The sequence below is a fragment of the Apteryx rowi genome, unplaced genomic scaffold, assembly GCF_003343035.1.
Source record: "Apteryx rowi isolate R43461 unplaced genomic scaffold, aptRow1 scaffold_247, whole genome shotgun sequence".
Taxonomy (NCBI): Eukaryota; Metazoa; Chordata; class Aves; order Apterygiformes; family Apterygidae; genus Apteryx; species Apteryx rowi.
Genome location: NW_020448830.1, coordinates 72,680 through 95,013, shown reverse-complemented (window position 1 = coordinate 95,013; position 22,334 = coordinate 72,680). Strand labels below are relative to the sequence as shown.

The 22,334-nt window shown below is 36.2% G+C and overlaps 1 protein-coding gene across 2 annotated transcripts in view; it reads left to right on the top strand.

Annotated features, from left to right (window-relative positions):
* The window catches only part of FZD6 (frizzled class receptor 6), a 30,796-nt gene extending 13,463 nt beyond the window's left edge, over window positions 1-17,333 (top strand). For both annotated transcript variants that reach the window (XM_026066732.1, XM_026066733.1), the window contains 5 exons: window positions 6,630-6,826; window positions 9,316-10,333; window positions 12,404-12,552; window positions 13,637-14,068; window positions 15,267-17,333. In XM_026066732.1, the coding sequence (XP_025922517.1) occupies window positions 6,630-6,826; window positions 9,316-10,333; window positions 12,404-12,552; window positions 13,637-14,068; window positions 15,267-15,423 (1,953 nt within the window). In that variant the 3' untranslated portion in view covers window positions 15,424-17,333. The remainder of the gene's footprint in view (window positions 1-6,629; window positions 6,827-9,315; window positions 10,334-12,403; window positions 12,553-13,636; window positions 14,069-15,266) is intronic.
* Window positions 17,334-22,334: the final 5,001 nt, after the last annotated feature.

Below are 22,334 nucleotides of genomic sequence, written 5' to 3'. Positions count from 1 at the left end.
CATGACTTAATTGTGCATGAATTAGAAGTCAGTGATTCTTGGCAGCTGATTCACTGTGTGGCCATGAGCAATTACCACCCTTGCCAGCCCGTCTGGGAGTTGCATTAGTCTTCCTGGGTATGATACTAATCTCATTTGCATGGAGTCCAAAATAACTCTATTGAAACAATAGTGTGGGAGTAAATCAACCATGCTCTACTTATTTTGCTATTTTTAATTGAGACAGATAATCTTTATAAAGGTGGCTAAGGATATTGTGAAGATTAATTGTTGATAGAGCTCTGTGAGTATAAAGAGTAATTACTGCCTATTCTTTTGACACCACAGCATTTATATACACAGTGGTTGAAGGTGGCCATATTTCCCACGTATCACATATGAAAGTGTATGTGTGAAATGTGTTTAGGTTGTGAGGTTATACTCTAATTCTAGAATGACACTGGACAATATTCATGTTTGCCTCTGGCACTAACTTCCTTAACAAAGACCTTTAGGTGAGGTCTTATTTCCTGTAAAGCAGGTAAACAGTTTCATGAATAAGAACACGTATCTTTAATATAGACAGGAATTTGGGGTACACAGTTTAGTGTAATTGTAGAAATTCAGATTTAATCCCATCTTTGCTTCCAAAATTGAAATATGCAGTTATATAAAGTAACAAGGATAAAATGTTATTGTTTTAGGTCACAAGATTTGTATCAAACCATGAAACAAGTACCACTGCTTAACACTAAAACAATTAGTGTCTCTCATTGTTTAACCTTGTTAGTGAACCTCACTCAGTGTAAACTAAGTGTTAAAGCTAAATGTTTTAACTTAGTAGCTCAGTAACTTGGTAGCTATACCTGAGTGGTTAAGAGAATTGATTCTTACTGTGTTGCATCACCGGCTCCCAAATAGCTGAACAAAGGTTCTTCTCTGCATATCTCAGCAGATATTTACTGTCTTTTCCCAGTCAAGGTTTGCCATAGTTGATTGTAGCAAAGACCTCTATATCTTCACCCATTGTTCTATGGCATTAATTAACAGAGTCTAGGAGAACACTTTAAGCTTATATGTTTTGAGATGTATTCATTTTTAACCCTAGTGACATCTAATCATCTTTGGTAATACTTTTCTCCAGGGAAAAGCAGAGATGAGGGAGACCAAAGTCATCCGCACTCTCTTTCTAGAACAGTGACCTTGTTTCTGTTGTGTCCTGAACTTCTAACTCTGCTAAGCAAAAAACAGAAGAAACTGGCTGATCGTGAGATTCACATGTAGCTCTACTTTACAATTCATTTGCTGTCAAAGCAAGTTTAAGAGATTCTGTTTGCACCTAGCCATTTATTCCCTACTCGGCACAAGTTTTCTCACTTCTCTCAGTTGTGTCATCACAATTGCTTGCAGGGCCACACCATAAACTGCACCAGCGAAATAGTCTGGCTTTGCCTCTGCAGAGAATACAACCTGCGATTACTTCCTGAAAGAATCTGAGGTTTACTAAGTTAGGTGTTGGTGTTTCGTTCAGTGCTGAGGGTATTTCTCGCTGGCTGGCACTGCTGTTCTTTCCTGTGACTGTCCTTACTCACAGTCCCCTGTGACTAGGTGCATGCTTTGGGGTGGTGGGGGGTAAGTTTGGCCAGTTTTGTGCTGGGGGAGGTTTCTATACGATGCCTGTGGTCCCCTCATACTCTGCCCCAACAATGCTCTGGAACGGCTCGTGTTGCGCTGGACTCAGTAGGTAGGTTATTATTGTAGTATGTTGTTAGTGTATTCTAGCTTGCCTGGGTTTTGGTTCTGTTGGCAAGAAGGAGAAGATAGGAATCTTTATTTTAGGGCTTCCACTGGCTATGTGAGGCTCCATTTGTGGTTTTAAAACAGCCTGGTTTTACTCTATTTTAGCACTGCGATCACCAAGTGTGCAGATGTTTGCGTCTGTCCTTCCTGGGATAGCAGTGCTTGCTTAATGAGATATGCCAAGTGCCTTGCTTTCCTGGAAAAGCCTCCTGTTCCATGCAGTCGTGCCACCTGCAAGTCCTGAGCTTCCTAATTAGGAGAGGACTGTGATACTTGATTCTAGATTTAGCAGTTTGATGAATCCATGAGTTTAATCTCAGATTTGGATGCTCAAGACATGCACATGTACATGCATGCAAGTTACTAAGATAGAAAATATTTGGTGGTTGGGACACCTGGGAAGCTGACTTGGGAGGGTAAAGTCCATGGCTCTGAGAGTCTGTAATGTGTGAGTGTTTGTGTAGCAGAAGGCTGGCACGTTCGTGTAACCACTTGGTGTGTCTGGAGTGAACAAAGCTGAAGGATTAGGCTGCAGGACCAGTTAAGCTCTGTGACAGGGTACCTGATACTGCAGCCTGAAGCAACTCATTCTTATTTTCAGTGAGCCTGTGGCCTCAGTTTTATGTTCTTTTTGCTCACACACTATCCAGCAGCAGAAGAGAATAGTTTTGTTTTGGGTGTTTTTATTTTAGCTTTTACAGTCCAGCAGGAAATGCAGACCTATTATTTTCTATAATGAAACATTTCCAAATTGGCTTGCTGGAAGTAAAGCCCACATTTAAAGATGCATAATTATGAACAGTGTTTTGAGCACAATTCACAACCTCTTCTGTTGCTCTTAAATGATAAAAGTAGACAATTTCTGAAAACAAATTTATATTTTGCAAATCCTATTCGCCTGTACTTGAGGCAGAGTTCTATGTTTTGTAGAGTTTTTTTGGTTGAGGGAACTCATTGCTTATAAAATCTATTGAAGTTCTCTGAGGGACTCAATACATTTGTTGAAAAGGATGATTCAGCCAATTTATTATACTTCAGTTTTCGAAAGTATTTTGACATGGTTCATAGCCCAAGGTTTTTAAAGGAACTGTGCTGATACCCTAATGGGGTTTTTCTTTTCTGATACCTGCCTGAAAAAAAACAAGAAGAAAAGGCAGGAATAAATAACCCTTTTTTTCCCCACAATGTATAGTGTGAAATCATTAGATGATAGTGTGGTCCTATAGCAAATAGATGACTATAGGGGTTCCCCAATCATCTGTACTGACACCTGTGGTATACAGCTAATTCATGAATGACCTGGAAGAGGGATGGATAGTGAATTTGCTTAGAATACAAAATTGACTGAACATTTGCAGAGCAGTCTCATGATAGATGCAACTGGACAATAAAATAATAGATGAGATTTAGTGTTGGTAAATGCAGGGTAATGAGTGTAGGGAAAAATAACTCCAACTACTCATACAAATAGGTGGGCACAGTTTTAAATTAGCTACTATCACTCAGAAAAGAATTTTTGGAGTCTCTATGGATAGTTCTGTGGAAATGTGAAGTCAGTGTTCAAATGTAGTCAAGGCAAATAGAATGCAACATATATTATGAAAGGAATAGGAAAAAAATAAAAACAGTGTTATGCTAACATAAATTCAAAGCATGCTTACATCTTTTTTATACACGCACACACAGATATGCACACAAAATATGCACATGAGAGAATGAAAAACTGATCAAAAGTATAGAATAGATCCTATATGAGGACAGATGGAACAGACTAAGGCTCCTAGATTAAAAAAGAGATTATTTGGGGACTATGAAAAAAGTCAATAAAACTATGATGGCAGGTTGGCAAAATGGCATAGGAAAAGTAGTGAATAATCTGTTAACTGCTGTCAAAACATATGAACTAAGTTGCGATAACTAGGAATTACAATAAGCCAGTAAAATACAGTATTTTCTTGCACAGTGCCTAGTTAAATTATGCAACAGAACTTTTTGCTGTAGTATTTTATAAAGAGTGTAAGCATTAATGGTTCAAAAAGGGATTAGACACATTCTTGGGAAAAAGGTCTGTTGGTGTCCTTTAAACACAATGGTCTGGATCCAACCTGCAGCTCTGAAAGCTTCCTAAGCCGTTGATTCCTGGAAGCTAGGAGATGTCTGCTCGTCCCCATCTTACGCTGTGCTGCTACTAGCCATTATCAGAACAGGGTAATTAGCTACATAAACGCTTGGTCTGACTCAGGATGCCTGCTCGGGCTGTCAGGACACCACATTTCCTGCTCTTAATTTTGGGTGTCAAAAGGTAAATATATTTTAGCATAAGCTAAAAGGATGATTGTAGAACAATTTACTCGTATAAGCCAAGCCCTTGGATTTCTGCTATGGTGACGTTACAAGCTGAACATAGCTTTCTTCTTCCTACCATTTTCCATTTCTGTGCAATACTTATAAGTAGATACTTGGTTTTAAATTATAAAACATGTTCTTTAAACCACAGTATTTAGCAAATCACAACATGCCGTAGTAAAATTCTTGCATGCACGTAATTTTTCACTGGTCGATATCTACCTCTAATTTATGGCAGTATTATTGATTGCATAGTGATTATTGTTATATTTTGTCTTTTAAGTATTTTTATATAACAGAAATTCTGTTTGAATGCTTAAGATTGGTCTTGAATTCTGAATTTCTTGACTAGACAATTTCCTTTATACTCTCTGTATCTCTTTCCTTTATACTTTCTGTATCAAGTGAGCTTACCTATTTAGCCTCATTTGTTGTTATATTGGATAATGTTATTCTAAAATGTAGTTGCTAGTCAAAACATCTAGTAAAAAAATTTCTGTAGACATTGATTTTATAAATATGAAAATCATTTTTTTAAATTACAATTTTCCAGAGAAAATATTGCTGTTTTACCCAAGTCTACAAAAGTTTTTGAGTGGCACCTTAAAAGTTGCAATAGAAAATTAATTTTAATTTTTAAATCAACTGAGATGAATTGTGGGTGAAAAAAGGAAGAATTAATAATGATTTCTATAGAACTTCAAAAATAAATTCAATTTCTATAGGAATTCTATACAGCTGCACAGGTTATTATGTTTATTTTAGCCAAAGTGCAAGAAAGAAAAGAGCTAACATAAATCAAATATTGGAGCAATCAAAATTTAATTGCATCATGATTGTGCAAAGGAAATTTAATTCGTCTAGTTAACTCCAGAACTCCAACCTTTTATAATTTTTTTTTTTGAAGTAGTGTTTAGCATCTAGAAAGTAATCCAGCCTGTGTAACCCACACATTATGCCAGAGCTGTACTTCTCTCCTCACCTGAAAGCGTTCAGGCCTTGGGTTCCCAGGAAGGCAGGCCCTCAGCAGAYGTCCCAGGGAGGGACAGACTTCTGTACCCTTGCTGTGACGGGATTTGCAGAYGCAGCGCCCAGCCAGGGTGCTCTAAACTAGAGTTAGTGCCAACTAAACTACTGTGTTGTTTTTTCATAAAGGATTTTTCTGTTATTCTTACACTATCTTATCTTCTCTATCCCTCCCACGTTCTTATGTTTATTGCTGAGGTTCTTTGAGGATTTGTAGCTATTCCATTTTGAGTGGGGAAATACTGTTATTTTATCAGTGTCTTTCCTTTTAAACTGCATGCTCAGTAATCAGACTTGTCCTTGACGTATATGTCTGTACCTAATTTGGGATATTTGCAAGATGACAAAATTTAGGATTCTAGTCTAGACTCGGAGATGTTAATCCTTCCTTTGCCAGTCACTGGTTGATGAATTTAGAATAACTGAGATAGGCAGCTGTTAACAGCAGACAAATAATTAAATAAGAAAACAATTGTCACACTGTTTTGTACTAAAAGCTCTGCCTACTTTCAAAATTTCACGCARTGTCTCTATTTATCAGCACATTTCAAAGTGTATTAAACGTTGTTTCAGCTTTCCGGATGCATGAACATAACCATTTAGACGTGATATGGAGGTTCCTTTCCTGAAATAGGAGACAAACAGCTTTTTATGTAGACTGCTCAATTGTTCCGTCAAACAGCCAGGTTAAAAAGGACTTAGCTTGACATCATTTTGCAGACTCATTTCCACCCTCAGCCATGGGTTAATTCCCTTTGTCTTATAATGGGATTTAAATTCACTTGTTTTGCTTTAATGAACTGAAGTAGGAATGTTTACCTGGTGTCATGGGCAAAACAAAGTAAACAGCAACCTGTGGGGGGGTTGGATACATAGTAACTCACTGTCTAGTAACTCAGTAATAAAGGTAGAGAAATTCTCAGTCATGCTGAGATTTTGAAATATATTAAAAATGAGTAGTAATGATATTTGACCTGCATTAATCATAAAAAAGCCATTTATAGTATGAGGGCAGATGATGAATGTGACACACCACTTAGGACTGAAAATGTAATTCCAACAGGAACTACAGAGATGGACACACTTTCTAAAATCTCAGGCCGCTTATTTAGAAGTTGACTGGTGAACATAGGAACCTAACCTTATACCCTGTATTTTAAAATCTTGGGCTTTGATAATGATATGTTTCAGATTTCTATTTTTGTCAAATTAGAAAAATCAAATTTGAATAGTTAGAGATGGGCCAAGATGTCAGAGCCAGGAGGGCGCTACAAGTGCTAGTAGAACTCGGAGTCTGTTTTTTCCGCATTCAAACCACTGGGTTCTGCTCCCTTTTACAACTGTTGAACAAATAGTATTCTCTCATATCTTTTCACACCTACAGGAGAACAAATACGAACCACGGTGATGAAAATTAATTTTACTGCCTTGGATTATCTTTTTAAAATTACTAACCAAAGTCTTTTTCTTTCCCAAAGCCTTTTCTTATTCTTATGAATCTTCACTGTTCACCAGACGTCCGCACGTTTCTGTGCAAAGCGTTTGTCCCTGCCTGCCTGGAGCAAGTTCACGTGATTCACCCTTGTCGAAGCCTCTGTGAGAAAGTATATTCTGACTGTAAACAATTGATTGACACTTTTGGTATCATATGGCCYGAAGAGCTGGAATGTAACAGGTATGGTATTTTTTGATGTGGCAGGTAGGGGAGGTGATATTTTCAAGCATACCATATTTGATCTAGACTAGATTGGAAATCTGAGACAATATGTTAAAAAACATTTTGCTGTAGCCTCCACATCAGTGGAGACACTACAGTGTTGAGTGCATAGGAGTATTTTTTATTAAAACTTTTTTATTATTAAAATGATCATCTGCATTTCCTATTAGTGATTCTGATTCCAGTTGCAACAGAGTTCTGCAGCTGTGAATACTCTTCACTATTCAGATCCCTGCAGAAGCTTTTTTCTACATACTCTTAAARTTTAAATGAAGCATTAAGTGTTACAGCATAGATTTCAATCTGCTTTCTCATTTCTGAACTAGAGATAATACCTACTTCACAGGGGTTTTATAAATAATTGCTGATATAAAACAATGAAACATAAAGCACTCTTTGAATGCCCACACAGCACTAATCACTTAAATGAGCAAATTAAATCTTCTTTTACTTTTCCTGTGCTGCATGCCAAAAGTCTGTTTTTTCCACAAAGACTTCAGCTTTTTCTCAAAGTATTTCAGGTCTTTGTTCCAGAGAGAAGACAGCTAGTACTGCATTTGGGAAAAAGATGGACTCTATGTATTAAATGGAAACCACTGAAAACACTCTATTATGTTCTTCTTAAGATTCTGACCTTCATCTGGAGATATTTATAAATGTATAAGGCCAGATGTTTTTTATTTAGCACATGGAAGTGCAAGAAGTAGAAGAAAGGAGTAAGGGCTGGAAGCTTAACAAACCATGTGTCTAATGCCCACGCAGTTGCTAATTTGTGATGGGGCTACAGGAGAGCAAGAATAGTAGTCCTGCACCATGATCGTGGTAGAAATCCATATCCCAATGACTACGACAGATGGCACTAACTCTGTTGCCCTTAGTCCTGTGGAAGAATTTGAGTTGTAGATTTTTAGAGCTAGGTGTCAACTTTTCTGTCCAGTGTGAGCTTCTGTGTAGCAGTGCCACTCAGTGCAGCAAATGTCTTCCAAAATTATTTTGAAAAATTAGGAAACTTACTAGTTAATCCATTTATTCAGTATGTGTTCCAAATGATATTTTTGATTAAATTCCATTTTTACAACAGTCTTTGCAGCTTTAATTTATTCTATTGCTGCTAGTGTTTACTGAAGATTAACCTGTTCTGTTTATATGTGAAATGATCTCTTCCTGGTACCTCATACAGAGTAGTCCATATAATGCAGGATATTCTGAAAACAGCAAAGATACCACTGCTGGAATCCTCAGAAGATGGGCTGGCACAGGGATGGGCTTCAACAGGCAGTGCCTGTAATCCTGAGTTACACACTGTTATTCCTACAGAAGTACGCAGAGCCTGTTAAGACTTGGGTGACTAAAGTTTGCACTGCTCCTGTGCATACTGGTCTGTCCCATGGCTAATGAAAGAATCTGTTACCAAATCAGTTTTCTTATTTTTCAGTCTGGCTTTATTTAGATTGCATGATAATGCAGAGAAACAAAGAACTTAAGGTTTTTTAGGTCAAGCTGTGCTAAAAAAATATTCTTTCTTTTAAGGTCAGCACATTTGTTGCAGACAGACCCCTATAATAGCATTTGACAAAGAATGTTTTGAGATAAGAGAATCTAACTTTAAATGCTATAATGCAGTAAATGTTATTTTAAATATATGCTTAAACTCAGAAAGCATATAAATAAAAATCCCATTTTGAGTAAATGCTTACCTGTTTGACTTAAATTTACATAATCTAGCAATAGTGCTAATCCTGGAATATTAATCATAAATATAGCTCACCTATTTTGTTCAATTCAACCCTTGAGCAACTGTGTCTTGAGCAGTTTTTAAATGAACATTATGGAGCTATAAAAACTTGCTAAAATACTGATCAGTTTCTGCTACACCTATCTCTTGCTTGTCTTTTTCAGTTAGGCAGTTTCTGTAATACTGACATCAGCAATGTGTTACAGTAACACAAAAAGTCATAATAATTCCATAGCATCATATACTAGTCATCAGTACATCCTCGATACTGTCAGCCTTCATTCCTTGTTTTTGATAGAAATTTGTGTTTTGACCAGATCATTTGCAATGTGTCTCCAACAGTATACTGTTATCCAGATAGAAAATCTACTGTAAATATTTTTATATACATACGTAAAATTTTGGTCTGGACTGAAACCATAAAAGAACAGTTGCAATTTGGGTAGGAAGTGCTTCATAACTAATAAATCAACAGATAGAGAGCAGTAGTTAAATAGCTGTATTTGAATGTTCTTTTAAACTGAAAATAAAATCTTGTCTGCTATTTTTAACATGCCACCTGATTTCATTCTCACAAATCATATTTTGCATCATCTATAAAATTTAACAGTGCTTAGAAGCAGATTTTTTTTCATATTTATAAAAAATAATCATAAACTATAGTTGATAGTGAGGGGCATTAAGATATTTTCTATTCTGTTAATTCATGTAGACTGGTCAACTGTGATGAGACTGCTCCTGCTACTGCTGCTGTAACCACAAATGTACATGGAACTCAGAAGATCCCAGGACAGACCCGAAGGGATTATGGGTTCTGGTGTCCACGGCACCTACACACTTCCACTGGACAAGGCTACAAGTTTCTAGGAATTGATCAGTGTGCACCCCCCTGTCCCAATATGTACTTCAAAAATTATGAATTGGATGTTGCAAAAAGCTTCATTGGAATAGTTTCAATTTTTTGTCTTTGTGCTACTCTTTTCACATTCCTGACTTTTCTGATCGATGTTAAAAGATTCAGATACCCAGAGAGACCAATCATATATTATTCAGTCTGTTATAGCATAGTGTCTCTTATGTACTTTATTGGATTTTTACTTGGAAATAGAACTGCCTGTAACAAGGCAGATGATAAGTTAGAAATTGGTGAAACGGTGGTTCTTGGCTCTCAAAACAAAGCCTGTACTGTCCTCTTCATGGTTTTGTATTTTTTCACTATGGCAGGAACTATATGGTGGGTGATTCTTACGATCACTTGGTTCCTTGCAGCAGGAAGAAAATGGAGTTGTGAAGCTATTGCACAGAAGGCCATGTGGTTCCATGCAGTTGCATGGGGGATACCTGGTTTTCTGACCATTATGCTTCTTGCAATGAACAAAGTCGAAGGGGACAATATCAGTGGAGTTTGTTTTGTGGGTCTCTATGATCTGGATGCGTCTCTGTACTTTGTGCTTTTGCCATTGTGCCTTTGTGTTTTTGTTGGTCTCTCTCTTCTTTTAGCTGGTATTATCTCTTTAAATCATGTGCGGCAAGTCATACAGCATGATGGCAGGAACCAAGAGAAGCTAAAGAAATTTATGATCCGAATTGGAGTTTTTAGTGGTTTATACTTGGTGCCACTTGTGGCACTTCTTGGATGTTATGTCTATGAACTGGTGAATCGGAAAATCTGGGAAACAACTTGGGTCTTCGACCACTGTAACCAGTATCATATTCCTTGTCCTTATCAGGCAAGTAGCAGTTTTCTTTATAATTAATACTGCAAGGTTAAATAAATAAAATCCTTATATATCACTATACAGCAGTGCAGTTTAGTAGGTTATTTTCATGTTAAGTAAATCAGTTTGAAAACATGCAGTGATGAGTTGTTTTTAAGCCAAATTGGTGATATCATACTTTTGTTTTGAAATTTTTCACTGATCAAGTTGATGATGCTCAGCCATTGAATTCCAACTCACAACTCTAAAAGGATTGTGTAATCCTTAAAATATTTGAACTTCATGATAAAAGTGGTTGTGTGTATGTGTATATCTTTCCACACAGTATCTATTGCTACAAACAGTTGCTCTGTACTTTCTTGCCTGATTGTGTAGCTCGATATCTCAGCACCTAAGGAGAATTTGCTTCAATTTCAGTTGAAATTGAAAAATAGATTCTTGAAAATTGAGTCTAAATTGGATTTAAAATGTTGCTTATAATCATAGATTTAAAATCACTTTTGTCTCTTTTTTTCTGAAGTGTAGCAGTGCAAGACACTTGAAATTACAAAACAGATTTCTAGGATATTTTTTGTGTGATAATTGTCATTTGCAGGCTGATTTTCAGTAATGTGAAGAAATCATCAAAAAAAATTTTAAATAAACTTTAAATTGCTGCGATGTTCTTATTTAACAGTTGGCTCAAAAAAAAAAAAAACCCTTCCTTAGAAAGGCTTTTAAAGTAAAACTGTACATGTTCAGTACTCCCTATGGATTAAATTTTTTTGTAAATACATAAAACTCCCTGTAATCACAAGTGATTTGTGGTTTGTGCCTCCCCTTTAAGCACTAATATTAAAGAAGAAACTATCACTAAGAGAACTGTAGGTTTCTCATGTCATCTTTCATTGCTTTGCACTTATCTGTGTTTTTACTGCAATAAACTACCATTAAAAAGAAAAATATAAACACAGCATTGTGGCATAAGGCTTGATCCTTCCACATTCTCAAACATCCTGTATATGATCCTCTGTACTGAAATCAATATAAGCTAAAAATACCACAGCTCACAGACTTCTTGGTTGTTTTTGCTTCCATTAACATTCTTAACAAGTGCACTGTCTTCAGTGGGTTTTGAACTGAGCTCCATACAACATAAATGGCCAAAAATAAACAAGGTTGAAAACAAGATTTTTATTCTTTTTTTTTTTTTAAAGCTTGTCTTGTAGCGCTTAAATATAGCAGCTTAGGATAATAAGGCACGAAGAACATGTATTCTAATCCTTTAATTAACCTATTGGAAAGAGTAAGTAGCAGCAGGCAATGTTACACAAAAACATGCTTAATTGGATCTGTCCCTATAATAAACAACATTTACTAACTACAGAGTAGCTTAAAGTTGCACTCTTGGCCTTGGCTCACTTGAGCTAGCTTGCAGACTTCTTTTTTACATTGATCAGGTCAAAACCAAATGAAAACAAACTTCAACTGAAGTAACTAATGTTACCTAGCTACCAAAAATAGTGACTTTCATAGATGGAATTGGCAGATAAGCCAGATAACATTAATTAAATTTGCAGCATGGGAGGAGAAGATAATAATCTTACTGAGTTAAATGTCTTAGCTCCTATGATCTTGTTCTGCAAAGAGGTGGATTAATTTTGCAATAAACAGCAGAAACCAGCTATGTAGCTCCCTGCGGCTCCCTGAAGATGCTGTCTAATCTGATTAACTCCAACTCATCCCCTTATTGTTTCTTTTAAGTTGGAGGGATGAAGCTCCTACATACCAACTGTCACTGAAGAACATGCTTACTAATACTATTACCTCTAAAATTATCCTTCCTTCCAATTTAAAAGAAAAATATTTCCTTCTAACTAATCTCCTCTCTGTATCTTCAGCTATAGCCTGCAAGCAGACATTTACTAGGCCTGACTTGACTCTACGTGTCTTACATTTGTCTGCAGTACAAGTCTGGACAAAGAATACCTGCCATAAGGAGAAAGTACATCTTTCATATAATTTATTTGTTTTCTGCACTTAAAATATAAATGAACAAATATGTTTTCTTCTGTTTATTTATTAAACTTTATTATCTTCTAGGCAAAGGCATTACGAAGACCAGAAATATTTTCGTTTCTGATGAAATATCTACTGACATTAATTGTTGGCATATCTCCAGTCTTTTGGGTGGGAAGTAAAAAGACCTGTTCTGAATGGGCCAATTTCTTCAACAGAAACCGCAAAAGAGAGTAAGAACAATTTTTTTTTTTTTTTTTTTATTCCTGGCTTTTAAAGTGTATACTTTAAAATATGTTGGATGTAAGACATTTTCCTTAAGTATAGCTCAGGTGATCAAAGTGTTGTCTTTGTGCTCTTTCTTTTTCGGAGTTTAAATGCTGCATAGGGGCATAGGCAAAATTCCGCTGGAGCCTATGGAAATTTTACATAGGCAATGACTTTTTGACCGCCTTCTCAGAAGACAGAAAATATATTCCTCTACTGACTTGTTCTCTTCACAGAACAGAAGACACGTTGTGTTTAGTACTGACTGATAGGTTTCTGATTTCCATTCAAATCAGGGAAGATAACTGCAGCTATTGACTTAGGTCCTTTCAAGTGTTTTGACTTCTTCAGTTGGCACTGTGCTTAGCTATGTTTACCATCATACAATAACAGCGTGTCCTGTGCTTTTCTCGTCTGCCGTGCTTGTATTATTTTAAAAATATTTTGATTGTCCCCTACTTAGTTTCACTTTTACTGTATTAGACTACAGCTTCTTACTTTTTTTCTGAGACAGAGTGATTCAGTTTTATTACTGATTTTTAGTAAACTTATATCTCTGGATATAAACAGATTATAAATATAGTCTTGATTTCTTGTAGTTGTCATTCTTTTCTTTCTTCTTTATTCCTTGATTATTTCTTTTTATATTATTGCTTATAAATTATTAATGTTTATTAATAGCATTATGTTTATGTATAATGTTTATTAATAAAAACATTACATAAACTTAATTTAGTAATACAGCTGCTTATGAGCTAATCCTGCTTTCCTTTCTTAGATGATTAACCCACTGAAGTCATTGGACCTGCTTGCTGAAGTAAGAAATGTAGAAATTGGCTTTAACTGTTCCACAGGCATAATAACTTTGGAGCCATTACAATCAGATTCTTCCCCCTCTTTTCACATGTAATTGTTTTTCCTCGTGTTCATTACATCCAACTCAGATTACATCATTGGCTGCTGTTCTTATACATTTTTGGTATAAGAAACTATATTACATTATCTGAAATTATCCTCTTCATTTAATCACACATTTGTATTTTCTTTCAGTCCAATCAGTGAGAGTCGAAGAGTACTGCAAGAATCATGTGAATTTTTCCTGAGGCACAATTCCAAAGTTAAGCATAAAAAGAAGCACTACAAATCTAGTTCGCACAGATTGAAAGTTATTTCTAAGTCAATGGGGACTAGTACAGGTGGCACAACAAATCATGGAACTTCTGCAGTAGCAATCACTAATCATGATTACTTAAGCCAGGAAACTGTTACAGAAATTAAAACATCTCCAGAAACATCTGAGAAAGAGATGGAGGCAGATGGAACATCAACCCAAAAAGTTGAGGAAGGTGAAGATTTGTGTGGAGATCAAATGTTATCTAGCTCTAAACTGACTGTGGAACAAGTGGAAAAAAGAGGCAAAGCAGATAATATATGTGATATGAGTAGCTTGTCTGAGAGCATGAAGAGAAGAGGTGAAGGAAGGTAAGACTTCTTAACTTAATCTTTGTGGTGCTTGCTTATATTATCACTACTTTTGTGTATTTTCTGTTTCTTCTTAAGTTTCTTCAAATTAACCATGAGGCAGCAATGTGCCCTTGTGGCCAAGAAGGCCAATGGTATCCTGGGGTGYATCAGGAAGAGTGKTGCCAGCAGGTCGAGGGAGGTGATYSTCCCCCTCTACTCAGCCCTGGTGAGGCCACATCTGGAGTACTGCGTCCAGTTCTGGGCTCCCCAGTACAAGAGRGAYRTGGMACTACTGGAGMRAGTCCAGCGAAGGGCYACAAAGATGATTAGGGGACTGGAGCATTTCTCTTATGAGGAAAGGCTGAGAGAGCTGGGCCTGTTTAGCYTGGAGAAGAGAAGGCTGAGAGGRGATCTTATCAAYGTGTACAAGTATCTGAAGGGAGGGTGTCGAGAGGATGGAACCAGACTCTTTTCAGTGGTGCCCAGCGACAGGACACAAGGCAACGGGCACAAACTGAAACACAGACGCTTCCATCTTAACATGAGGAAAAACTTTTTCACTGTGAGGGTGACAGAGCACTGGAACAGGTTGCCCMGAGAGGTTGTGGAGTCTCCTTCTCTGGAGATATTCAAAACCCGCCTGGATGCAATCCTGTGCAATGTGCTCTAGGTGACCCTGCTTGAGCAGGGGGGTTGGACTAGATGATCTCCAGAGGTCCCTTCCAACCTCAGCAATTCTGTGATTCTTTATCTGAAGAATCAGTACACAATTAAGCCTCAGTAGCTGTCAAAAGAGAATACTGTAATTCTTATAATTTTTTTCTATATGGCCTCACAAATCATGTAGCTTTAGCATGTGGGCTCATTCTTTAGGATTTTTTTTAAGTGCCAAATGCTGGAGCTTTAACTCTTAGGATGTTTTTGTGTTCCTTGATCTTTGAGATAGATATAAGGTACAGTGCTACAAAGCTCAGAAAAACATGTCATCCAGTGGCATAGAGAAATCTATGGCTGTGATGCAACCGTTCTGGGAGGTGACCAGTCTGAAAAAGAACAGTGGTGACTCCTAAGCTTGAAAAAGTTTATACAGAACTGCATTGAAAAGAATATAGCTGAAAATATATTATGATTTTGTTGCTATAAATGTATTTGTTTTTCAGTCTGTTGCATTGTGCTTAAAACTGACTTCCTGTGTTTTGTTTTTAATTACTTACAGGATCACTTCTAAAAATGATTTTATTGAATCTCCTCCATTACAAGGCAGCAGTTCCCAAATACCTGATGTCTCACAGTCTGGTTCCATGTCACTACTTGTCTACTCCGTTTCAGACACCAGAAAAGAGTTGGATTCTGGAAACAGTTTAAACCCTTGAGAGATGGAAATTTTCATATGAACTTTTTCAGTTTATAAAACTGATAAGGTTTCTGTGTTACACTGGAAATAATTGATATTCTGTGCCTTATTTAAAAAACAAAAAACAAAAAACCAGACACATACCTTGTTTTGCACTTATAGAAATGTAAGTTCTGTAGTGGGAACAACTAGCAATAATGTACTTTATTTAATTCCATCCAGGAATAATGGAAGCTGAAGTTCTATAGGACACAGCTGGATTGACTGGCAGTAACTTAAAAGAAAGGGATGAGAGAAACAAATATTATTCTCAATATTAAGAACACTTCATAATAATTTGCATTAAAATAATGCATGGAAGGCAGTGTTACTTTTCAAGGCATAAAAGTCCCATCTGCATCTTTGATATTTTTCAGATCTTGTTGTTAACAATTCTTTTTCTTTTAACTATATCTTAAAAGGATGTATTACTTAAATTTGAGATACAAAGGTATAAATAGTTTTTAAAGTATGTATCATGAGATATCAATTGTAGCACTGTTTTTATGGTAGTTTCTACACTGAATATGAAAGGGAATCTGGAATTATAGTGATTTATTTTGTACATAGAAATGAATTGTGTAAATAACTGACTACATAAGATCGATATTTAGAACTACTGTTTTGTATGTACTGTACAAACTTGGTAAAGGTAATGTGCTTCCAGTAGATATTACTAAAGTCAATAGTCTTGTGATGATCCAACAACATAATTTAGTTCAGAGTAAAACAGAAAATACCTTTTTACATAATGTACACCATACACTGCACATCAGGGGCAAGACCAGTAAGACACCTGTGCATCCTGTTACAGGGATGGTACAGTAGATGCAGCAGTGCTTCCAAAAAATGCTTCCTCGAGCCCATCCTGGGGTGGTGTTCCAGGGTATCATGCCAGGCAAGAAAGCACAGCAGATACCTGAAGACATGAGGACAGAATCGGAAGCAGACATTTTTCTACTGAGCTTCAGTGAAAATATATCCGTTTCCCTTTGTTTCTATGCAACTGACTTGATTTTTTTTTTTAATTCTGTGGAAAAATATCTTGCAGAAAATAAATTTTTGAGTTAATATGTAGGCTTAATATTTTTACTTAAAACAAGACCTTAATGCTTTTTCTATAAAGTTTAATTTTCTATCTGCTATAGCAATATATTTTCTCTAAACTGAAAAGTCCTTAATACAAGTAGCCTTTTTATTGAGAGGGTGGTTTTCAAGAGCAAGTACTACTTATCCGACATGGATAAGAGTTTCATGGTTTGGATCTTAAGAAGTCCTGGCTCCACTGAAGTCTATGTGATTCACTGAGTTAATTTGGAGCCAGGATTTTGCTGTTTGACCAACTTTAAAGGTCAGTGCATTTTGTAAGACTGTTCAGCATCTTGCATATTTGTTACTGATAATAATATGGCTCTTAAATTGATATATTCATTTTGATATTAGGCAGAGAAATTACTCCATTTCAGTTTGTATAGCTTTCATGGTGATGCTTTGAACAGTCAAGCAAAATTGCATAATACAAAGGTCATGTAAATGCTGATTCAATACAATACAATTCAATACAATTCTGATAAACCAAAGTTTTATCAATCATGTATTAAAGTTTGAATGTATTCACATTATATTGTTTTCTGCATTTTAGCATTTGTAATTTATTTACTTAAATAGGATGTGCCATTTCTTTTATAGTTTGCCCTTTAAAAAAATATATAGTATTCTTGCTGCTGAAAAGGACAATGAAAAAAATCTGAAATATCTTCTGTGAAAATGCACACTAAATACCCTTCACTCTTGTAGTCATATTTGTAAACGGAAAACTTTATACACACTTTCAATAGTTTTGTTATTATTGTCTTTGTTAGTAATAAAATATACTGTTGTATAGTAAGAGCTTCTGAGTTGGTATTTCTTAGTAACTAGATTTAGCATGTTTATTGCTCTACTATTATGGTGTTTTTGCACCTAAGACTCTTTAATGTATTTTTACTTACAGCTGTCTGAGGTAATCAAAATGCTTTTATTCCTCTTGTATAAGCGAGGAAGTGAGACAAATGGTGTGAATTGTCCAAATGCACACACAGAGTTTATGAAAGAGCAAGAAACTGAGCTAGTTTTTTCATCCTAACATTTAGAACATTCTTTCTTACATGCCCTCTAGTTAAAGACCTCCTTTCGTTTATGGAGAATATGTATTTCCACAATATGATCTTGCTAAACTTTCTTAAAATAAATGCTGATATACTTTTAAAATTTACTTATTATTTGCTTTTTTAGGTGATTCAGAAAAGGTTATGCTTTTTGTAACTGCTGTTAAAAAGATAAGTACAAAGAGAACTTGAAGTTACACAGATGATACTTAAAAATAACTGCATTTTCAAAGAACTGTAAAATATTAACTGAACAGTTGTCAGAACATTCTTTTAAAATGGAATATATCAGTGGTAGAATTAGATTGTAGCACTCGTGTTCCAGTACTGCTGTACCATAAATAGCTGACAGAATGCGAATTACCAAAGTAAACATTATAGTTAAGAGATTGTCTGTGATCTCTGGATGTTTTAACCTGGAAATACCAAGTAGTAGTTAGAAAGTGAAGTAGTTGTCGGAACGTCCACAAAAATGATGATGGGGAAAAAGAATTGGAAAGGTTAAGAAAAGAGGTGTAGGGATGAATCAGGGTCTGGAAGATTGCCTTACGGCGATGGACTATAAAGAAGCTTATTAACACTGTTCTTCTAACAAAAGGTGATTAGGGTATTTGCTTTCATCTGTTATCTCATACAAGTTACTGCAATCCAGTGGTTAAAACTGAAGATAGACATTCACATTAAATGGGCTTTTTTTAAACTGTAAGCATATTGGAACATCTCCATCAACCTACATCATTTAATCAAGACTGGATATCTTTCTAAAAGATGTACTATAATTTCCAACAATTTAAAATGTTGTTACAGCAATCGTTGGTCTAGTTCTCCACCTTTGCAAGAAGCTAAAATAGAGGATACTAACAGCTTTTTTAAGCCTTAAAATGTATGTGCTAGATGATCTTTTACTTCTCTTCTTTCTCTTAATGTATCTCTGTTGTAAATCACTTCAAAATACATATTATATTCAGTTTTCAAGTCACATATAAAATGTTTCAGTGGACAAGATATAATATGCTATATTTGATCTGTGATATAAACAGTGCCAGAAGTTACCAATACAGTAGTTTTATGGGATAGTTTGTGTATACTCTATTCTACTGTTCTATTTTGCTAATCTTTTTAGAGAAAATTGGGATAAAGTTTACCTAGAGTACAAAATAAAGCTGTGCAAATATTTGGAAAAAAATAGTTCAAGTTTCCAGAAACTAAACAAGGACATTGGAAAAGGGTTTGTTGTTTTGTCTTTAGTTGTAATATTTGAAAGGCGGTATTAGCAGATTATAAGAAAAATATCTGCAGTATTTAAAATCTCTTTAAATCCTTTTACTTTTTCAAGCATCCAAAGAACCAATTCAGATATGGAACACTAAAGAGCTAAAACATTCTTTTTTTTTCTTTTGACAATTGTTCATCTGATTTACAAAGAACTGTAGGTCCTTTTTCTTCATTATATATAGAATATGTATTTATATAAAACTTATGTTTTAAAGACAGGTTTCTTTTTAGCTGAATTTCAGAAGCTAAATCATAAAATTATTTAAATTTAAATATTGAACTTCTTAAAAATAAGTTCTAAATAGCACTGAAAAATGCAATAGCTGAATAGGAGGAGGAATGATGTTTCCCTTTGAAGTTTGACCACCCATTCTCAATGCACAATTTCAGAAAGCTGCACATCAAAGGAGAACTGCTGCATCCCTCAGTTGATGCTGGCTGCTGTGTTGAATAGGTTATTGAAGATGTCTGACTGCTTTCTGTTTGGTTGTGTTCACTGGTCAAGATCTTTGCCAATATTAATCATCTCTGGTATTTGCAAAAATTTAGATGGCTGGCTCCAAAGATATTTTAGAGTCTCACAGGAATAAATGTTATTTCCTGTCTTACCTTTTTTGCACTTATTCTTTCTCTCTTATTTTTGTTCCTTATCCTACTTAACATCTTAAAAAAAACCCAAACAACTAAAGCATTTAGAAATAATTTTAAAAAATTAAAGAAGTTGGGCTACCTATACCACACCTTCATGAACCGTCTACTTTTTATCTCTAGAAGTGGAAGCGGGAGTATCTTTCTGATGTACAGCTATCAAATCCGCTTCTGTATATTAACCAGATTTTACTTCCTATTAAAGAGTGTTTGAGACAAAGTATAATTAAAAGATTAAAAACATGCCATGACATTTATATCTGAGTTCTTCATTAGGCTTACTGCCTGTATTTCAACTGTTCATCAAAACTAAATCTAAAATAGTTTCATTACTTTAGCTAGTAAGACTTGAAGTAAAGCAAAAACACATATCTTAAAACCTACAACAATCAGCCATCATTAAATGGCTCACAGCTGGTTTTTCAGCACAAACAGCAGCTGAAAAGGAACAGGGAGCTGAAGAGAATAATAGTTTCTGCAAGAAGAGCTGTGTTGAAGAAAGCAGTTTTTGTGGAAATAGTGCTAAATGGGCCCTCAATACCATTTGTTGGGATATTGACCTCCAGTCGAGAGAGTACAGTATATTCTCAAGTAGGGCAATGCAGCCACAGAAGAACATCAGCTGTTTCCAGTGTTAGGGAGGAACATGCTGATGTGTTAAGACTGTGGACACATGAGTTAAAGAGAAAAGGCAAGATGAAAGTTCACTTCCATTAGGTAGATTTAATGTTACAGAGATGATTGATAGGAAGGTCATTGGACATGGCCAGCTAAAGGACCTTAATAAGGGAAAAAGTGTGTTCAGTGTTGGTCATGTATGCAGAATGAGCAAAGTTTCTTTATTCTTATGGAGATAATACGCATCCCAGTTTATCTTCCTGATATCCTGCCTGACCACATAACACTGGATCACAAGAACTGAAACAGGGACAGAAGTAAGACACTGCCAGATAAGGTCCTTGAGGAAATGATTAGTAAGTTATTTAACGCGGTGATGGCTTAAACTGGCTGGGAAGGTGCACTCTTCCCAAACCTGACTCTGGTATCAAAGAAGCCTATTATCAGAGAGTACATGCAAATCTTGAGGACTCAGCCTATGATGGAGGTTTTGAGGAGGCTGAAGCAGCTGCAAATGTTTCTTCACACTGGGTCTGAGTCACTGACCTTGGCCGCTGGACATAGTCCTCTCTTGGACTCGCTCTCTTTCCAAACTGGTGCAGGCAGGGGTGCCATCCAGACGTCCAACTAAAGAACAAGTGGATGCATTAGAGGGATTAGCAGAATCCAAAAGTGTATTTTATTCTGTAAAATGTAAAGGGATGTCATGGAGAAACTTGTGAGATAGCAATGAGCAGATGAGGTGTAAATGTATTGGACTGGTGCAAGTCAGGACTCAAAATGGAAATTATTGCAAGCTGGTTTTCCTAAAATGTGATTGTAATAGACAAAATCATCCAGAGAATGGATACTGTGAGAGAAGCTAAAAATCAGGATGAAGTTCCCTTGGAGGAGAAAAGGAAAGTCACCAAGACAGTAGGAGGAGAAGAAGAAGAAAGGACAGACAATAAAAATAAAGGGAGAACTTTGACTTTTAAATTAATATAACCTCAACAGCAGTAGATATATTTATGGCACACATACAGAAAGTTTCTCTACCTGCCAGTGGAAAATTGTTAACTTCATTTATACAATGAAACTTTTTAATCAATCAAGATGTGCTGTAATTACAGCAAAGTTGTAAGGATAGAAGTAAGGAAGTTATACTAGAAATAAAATTTGCCTCACAAATGCATAGTTAGATGAGCATCTATAGTAAAAAATATAAATCAAAGCAGTACTGTACTTCAAAAGGTGCTTTTGTTCACAATAGTCTGGTATGTCTTTCACTGTTCTGGCCAGGACACAATTTCATCTCCATGTGAGACAGTGATTCAGTGTTCAGTGATTTCCAGCTACATTACACTAGTCAGATTAAGAGGCAAGTCAAATAAAATCTGTATTTTAACACATATAATAATATCAATGCAAGAGTTTATCTGTTGAAGTATCCTTAGGGCTAACTATGGGATGCCCCAAGTGATATGCACAGGGTGAAAAAATCTGTCACTGTGCCTAACTCAGCAGCCTCTGTAAATCTATTGCCCTTTTGGTGACAGTGTGTGTCCATCACTGAACAGACTAGGCAGGGCCTGCCCAGGAGGTCCACAGCATTGCTTGCAGTCAGGGCATTTTGACACAGAGGTCAGGCTGCCTGCAGGGACAGTGTGGCTGTGAGATGTCCGGTCCCACCATGGAGCTGTGTGCTCCAGGCAGACCACTGACCTCCCCAATAGGCCAAGGCCTGGTGACCGTCCATGAGCTCTGGTATGGCCAGGAACCCCCTCTCTCTTGTGAGACAGAAAGTTTTATGCACCTTTGTTGTGTGTCCGGGACCAATTAATTTGTATCTGTGACCTAGTTCTTTTGCATCCACAGTCTTCTGTGTGTCAGCTATGGCTACTATGAAAGCCTGAAAATTTCTTTAAGACGTCCAGAAGAGGTATGCAGTCCTTTCTCAGCTTACCACGTACTGTTGCATTGACTCTCTTTGGAAACTCCTTTTCAAAGAGCATGCCGTATACAAATAAAAATAAACACTTAACAAGTCCATTCCTTTAATTTCAGCATTTTCACTAACTCAAGGTACCATTTTCCTAAATTTGAAGGACAGATTACAGAATCACAGAATCGCTGAGGTTGGAAGGGACCTCTGGAGATCATCTAGTCCAACCCCCCTGCTCAAGCAGGGTCACCTAGAGCACATTGCACAGGATTGCATCCA